Raw genomic sequence first — 6026 nt, 5'->3', positions numbered from 1 at the left:
AATTATAAAAATATCTTCAAAAGTTAAATGCATAAAAAAATTTAAACAAATATATATCCAAAAAAGGTTGAATAAGTAAAAAAAACAAAAATCATAAATAAGTGATATTAACTGAAACATTAATTTAAAATTTATTTTTTAAAAAATATCAATTAAAAAAACAAATAATCTGAGTGTTGTGGCTTCACTTGCCAAATATGTAATTTAAATAATGAAACTCAATCTAATTAAGTTATTTTTCCTCTTCAATTTATACTTGACTTGTATGCATGTGTGTATATATAAAAAAGCAAAAAAGGAGCCTGGACACAAAAGTTTATACCCAGCATGCCTGGGCATTTGCGAGGAAAAGCCCATGCACCTAGGCTTGGTTTATTTTTTAAATGGGTAGACAATATTTTTTGTTAAAAAAATATGCAAACAACATATTGTGTGCAAGTTTAGATTTCAACCACCATTATAATGGCCGGAAAAACAGGGCATTTTCTCTTTTGCTTTAAAAATCCAATTTTAAGTTATTTTAATTTAAAAACCTCACCAACATCCTTAAAATACCTACAAATCAACTCATCAATCCAAATAGAGTCCAAAAACTTGAAATAAAACCGGATTAATTTATCTCTCTCTACTTAAATTTGTTTTTTCATGCAATATTGAGACTCCAAAACACCACCATCAAATCTATATTATTACATGGAACCCATGAAAAAAAAAAAAACCTTATTTTAGTGGTTAAAAGTGACTTGAATGACGAGCTTCTTTCTCGTCATTAAAATTAAACAACCTCTCTTTTTTTCCTTGCTTCAACTGAACTTAAAAATAATATATAAAAAATTTATATTGAAAATTATTTTTTAAAATTTTAAAAAAACTTAATCATATAATTTGTGTTATGTATAAACAATGTCAATCTACAATAATAATAAAAAAAAAGGCACACCCTTCAGTGTTTTCTAGAAAATAGCTCAAACATAAACGGGATATAGTAGGATAAGTAGAACTCATCAAGAGTATATAGGTATAGCAAACCAGACCATGGAAACTTAAAATCATACTCTAAAATAAATTACAGGACAGTTAATGTTAGATATGAGAAAAAAACGATTGCTATAAAAATATTTGAAAAAGATGCAGACCTGTTCAAAAAAGAAAACTACTCTCGAAATGCAAAGGAGAGAGATTTTAGAAAGGAGAGATCAGATCAGATGATCAACATGGAAATGGAGAAGTCTAATCTGAATTTCCTCGAAGGGAAGAGAGAGAGGGTGGCAATAGATCAAATGTTGGTGGCTAAATCTGTTAATGAACAGAACTATACGGGTGAACTGGTCTGGTAATCTGGTTAAGGAAATCGAAGGAAGACATGGGAATCTCGTTGAATGGAAACAACGCCATCCCACGAAGATCTGCATCGATCAGACTGCAACGGTAATCGGAAACCTAACCAAGGAAATGAATAACTATACATCGGTCTAAGGAGAGATCTTGAGGGCAATAGACACCTAGAGCTAGCTAGACGAAGAACCCCAGTTTATACCAGCAGAGAAAGGCGAGGATACCAAGTGTCACTATAGCTTTGTTTCCCAGTTCGGAAATTGAGGAATCGTCCCATCACATACAAAAAGACACAAAACCCATCTCCTATTTTGATTTATTAGGGCGAGGGTGACAGGAGCTCTAGCATCTGTCTCTTTCAGATTTCCTTGTTCATCCCTGCACCCACAAGAGATGGAAGCCATGCAGGTTACCCTCTCTTCACTATCTTCTTCACTCCATCACGCCTCTCTTCATGCTTTTTGGATGGACACCGCCTTCATTTTGTACCATCTTGACAACAGCGTACTTCACTTACCGGAGTTACGCAAGATCCTTCCTCCACTGATAATATACCAGGTTTTGTGTACTTGGCCACTTAATTTTGACTTGCTCGAGATATCCTTGAGCAAAACCAGAATTTTACATCACACAGCTTGACAGCAATTAAGAACTTGAAAGAAATTAAATACCATTCAAATATTTTAAACTTGAAGTTTTTCAGCCATGTATATCTTTTCGATTTGGGATTCCTTCAATTATTTAAATTACACGCTGCAGTACACAAGAATGATACATGATAAATATATAATAATGCTAGCCGTTGTTCTTGTAACAAAATCTTATTAATTAAGAGGTTAAATACCCTAACATTAATCATGAAAGAAAGCAGTAAAGAAATCAAACAGAGCACTTACATTTTTATTACTTAGGATATATAAATAGATTGACCTCACATTCATTGTAAAATATTGACAGCATTTCAAGAGTAAATAGACACGTACAAAAGGATGCAAAATAGTTAATGCGTTGGAGATCCAATTCAAAATTTATTTTCTTGAAATTTTACTTAGGATATATACGGGATGTAGTTCGGTGATTAATTTAAGTCTTCCAAAACTATTTCCAATAATATATTTGAAAAAAAAATATACCATACCACTTAATTTATGAGTTCTAACTTAAATTAACCACCAAACTTAAAAAAAGGGTTAGGTTTTTCCGAACTTAAAGATATTTTCAAAAAGATGCAAAATAAATAATAATTAAAGACAAAGATATTTTTCTAAAAGTCCCGTGTCAAAATTGTATATGTATGAAATCTCAGTTTTTAGTTCTAAGATTTTAAGTACGAGGGATATTTTATTCAAGTAATTTTTATGGTACTTAAATAACTATAAATATTTTTTGTTTATTTTAAATTGATTTTTTTAATATTTTCAAATTATTTTAATATACTAATACTAAAAAATATTTTTTTAATATATTTTTAAATAAAAAATACCTTAAAATATAATCATTGCCCAACCTCAGAGCACTTAAAATTCACCAACTTTCACAATTCACGGCAAAAACACAAGAAACTATTGCAAATCAATTTTCAATTATGTCATGGTGGACGATGGTGTTGATTTTCTGTGAAACCAAAAGGCAAGAAAGTGAGTGGAGAACTGATTCGACAACATCATGGAAAACCGCACCAACATTAATACAACGATATATTATATATAAAAAAACATTAATAAAACGATATATTTATGTAAACGAAATTGCTTGATTTGGTATTTGTTAATTATAATTTTTTTGTCGGCTCTGTAAATAGCTATGATATATCAAGGATGGGTTAATTTTTATGGATACTAGCTCATGATATAAATTTTTATGAGTAATAACTTTAACATTTTAAATGAAATTAGAAAACTTTTCCAGCGACCAAATCTACCTAAATCTGAGGTTAATTGATGTGGTAATTGTACTATCATCAGCCTATGACTACAATTAGTAGCAATAGATTATCTTTTTGACGTTTAGCCATTTCTTTTCCCATTTTTGAAGCACCCCACTTGTTATTATATACTCACAAACCCTAGCCAGACTTCTTGTTGCTGCCTCTCAAGAAACCCTCCACTGCAATCAACCATCTCTACTTTGCAATCTTGTTCTTTCTTCTTGGTTGACAATGATGAACCTAGAAGAGAAAGTGATCGACACAGATGTTCTATCATCTGATCATCTTTCCTATGTCCGTTGCAACTTCTGCAACACTGTTCTTGCGGTATCATTTTACATCTATTCTTCTCAATTACCTCATGACCTCAAATAATTTTCCACATGTATTGAAAGCAAAATGTGGCTCTACGTTTCTTTTACATGTATACTCTACACAACAAGTTCTAGTTCATTTCATGGGTGATTGGACATTTGCAGCCTAACAATAGCTAGATTGCTGGTTGCACCGCCATACGTACCCACTCAAATTTAATTTCAAGTTTTCTTTACCAATATTGTTCAATTGTTCAGGTCCGGATTCCATGCAAGAGGATGCTGGACACTGTGACTGTCAAATGTGGTCATTGCAATAATCTCTCGTTTCTCAGCACCAGACCTCCAAACCTAGGGAACTTTCTCGATATTGATCACCACCATCTGAGTCTTCAGGTAGATTTATATGACATATATATGCGATGTTTAGATTGAATACAGGATCCCATCACCATCATAAAGTTTAATATTTAAATAAAATACTCATGGTAAATCGGTAATCGCCTTCTTCTTTCTCTTGGATGATCGGTTGACGTAAATTACATGCGAGATCTCTGCAGTAAAACTTTACAACATGCAATCGTGCCTTAAAATGAATATATTTAATTACTATAGTTTGTAAGTAAATAGAGAGGAAATGATTTCATCTTACTCTCTTAGGTGTATATAAGTCTAGGGTTTTATTATGCAATAAAGGAGGTAAAAGTCATGATAGATGGGCTCTCCTAGAAGACTTTTTAATTATCTTATATGCATATTTATATATAAAAAAAAATAATACTTGAAACTTAATATTTCATTGAGTTAATTCTCTTTTAAATTTATTTAAATATTAGTTATTCAATATAATTATTTCATTGACAATCATAATATTTCAGGTTTATAAACTTATGTTTTCTTTCAATTGTATTTTTGTTCATATTCTTTTAAAAGGTTTCTATAGTCACACTTCTAAGCTAAATCTTTATTTATTTTCACTCCCAAACAATTTCTCTAACAATTACGTGTATGATTGTGTACTGCGAAGGGAGTGTCTGGTAATGAAAAGTTGCTCTTCAAGGAGAAGCAAGGGTTTTGCACTGATTTCAGAAAAGGCGAATACTCATCTTCTTCGACCTCTAGCGAACCTCTGGTGCCCAAAGTACCCTTCGTAGTAAAGCGTAGGAACCCCAACTCAATTTGGATTTGATTTGAATATATAACAATAGATTACTTTAGTTTACATTTGCTATTTCTCCACATAAATTTAAATGGATTTTCTATCTTTTTAATTTTTATTCATTTTTTGCAGCGCCTGAGAAGAAACACCGACTTCCATCTACTTACAATAGGTTTATGAAGTAAGGGAGAGAAGATATTTTTCTCTTTGAACACATGTTTCTGCAAATTATTGTGCGTATATATATTGCTAGATTAAGCCTCCTGCCAGCCTTCACTGTTTTGACGATGGAAACGTTTTATATATATATAAACCTAATTAATTTCATTATCAGTTTTGGGAAAACACGGTACTGCACACAAATATTTCTCAACATGTTTATTAGTATCAGTATAAAATAAGTATCCTTGCCCTCGTACCAGGGAGGAGATACAGCGCATCAAAGCGGCCAATCCTGAGATACCACACAGAGAGGCTTTTAGCACTGCAGCTAAGAATGTAAGCTTCTTTAATTTGCTTATCCTTGCTCCGATGGATCTATCTTCGTTGGCACTCTGAAAAGAAAATCTGTTTTGCTATAGTGGGCTAGGTACCTTCCAAACTCGGGTGCTGGATCCGGAGGCAGCAAGAATTAATCAACGCAGGTAATATAAATATTCAACGATATTAATATTCCTTTCGTGATCTTTTATATATATACATAGAAAAATATGTGTTTTTCCTACGCTGCTTAATTAATTAGGATTGTTTGGCAGCTGCAAGGTTGATTTTTTTTTTTAATTAGGGCTTATATTTTGCAGGAATCGATCGAGGGATAGATGTGCAAAGGAAATCTGAGGCGTGAAGAGGGGATCTAGAGAGCAGTTCGTTAACTAGGTCCTTGGTTTAGCTTCATGTCTCATAGTTTCTAATCTTGTCGTTTTATTTTGTGTTGTTTGTTGGAATGTTTTCCTTAAAAGAACTTCTGCCTGAGAATTCGATCTAGATGGACTCATATGTAGTAGTAATAATAATTACATCAAGTACTGGCTGTCTAATCTCTCTGTATTGACTTCAAGTACTTTGATTTTCATGAAGCATGGAGGCCGCTAATGGCTTCAATTATTAAAATAATCATGCATTTCTTCAAATCATTTGATTATTTATTTAATAACATCAGTCACGGTAGTAAGCAGTAGGAGGATAATTTTCTTAAGCACAATTCCTATTAATTTGCAAACGTCCTCAACTCCCAATATTGTTAGATAGGAGTCAGTTTTCAGCAATATAATATTTAAGAAAATTAAGCTTA

At 32.1% G+C, this 6026-nt stretch overlaps 1 protein-coding gene across 1 annotated transcript; it reads left to right on the top strand.

Annotated features, from left to right (window-relative positions):
• Window positions 1–3496: 3496 nt before the first annotated feature.
• LOC140956011 (protein DROOPING LEAF-like) lies at window positions 3497–5370 on the top strand. Its single transcript, XM_073411823.1, has 6 exons — window positions 3497–3589; window positions 3835–3972; window positions 4604–4736; window positions 4868–4916; window positions 5158–5233; window positions 5317–5370. Exons 1-6 carry the CDS (start codon window positions 3497–3499, stop codon window positions 5368–5370), a joined length of 543 nt encoding a protein of 180 aa, XP_073267924.1.
• The last annotated feature ends 656 nt before the right edge of the window (window positions 5371–6026 follow it).

This window comes from Populus alba, chromosome 10, assembly GCF_005239225.2.
Source record: "Populus alba chromosome 10, ASM523922v2, whole genome shotgun sequence".
Classification (NCBI taxonomy): domain Eukaryota; kingdom Viridiplantae; phylum Streptophyta; class Magnoliopsida; order Malpighiales; family Salicaceae; genus Populus; species Populus alba.
This window is presented reverse-complemented; position numbering and strand designations above follow the sequence as displayed.

What these genes read in the sequence shown, in the direction of transcription:
- LOC140956011 (XM_073411823.1), top strand. Translation starts at nt 3,497, where the DNA reads ATGAACCTAGAAGAGAAAGTGATCGACACAGATGTTCTATCATCTGAT. An exon ending in ACCACCATCTGAGTCTTCAG is followed by an intron (nt 3,973 to 4,603) that starts GTAGATTTATAT and finishes TGTACTGCGAAG; the next exon opens with GGAGTGTCTGGTAATGAAAA. An exon ending in AGTACCCTTCGTAGTAAAGC is followed by an intron (nt 4,737 to 4,867) that starts GTAGGAACCCCA and finishes CATTTTTTGCAG; the next exon opens with CGCCTGAGAAGAAACACCGA.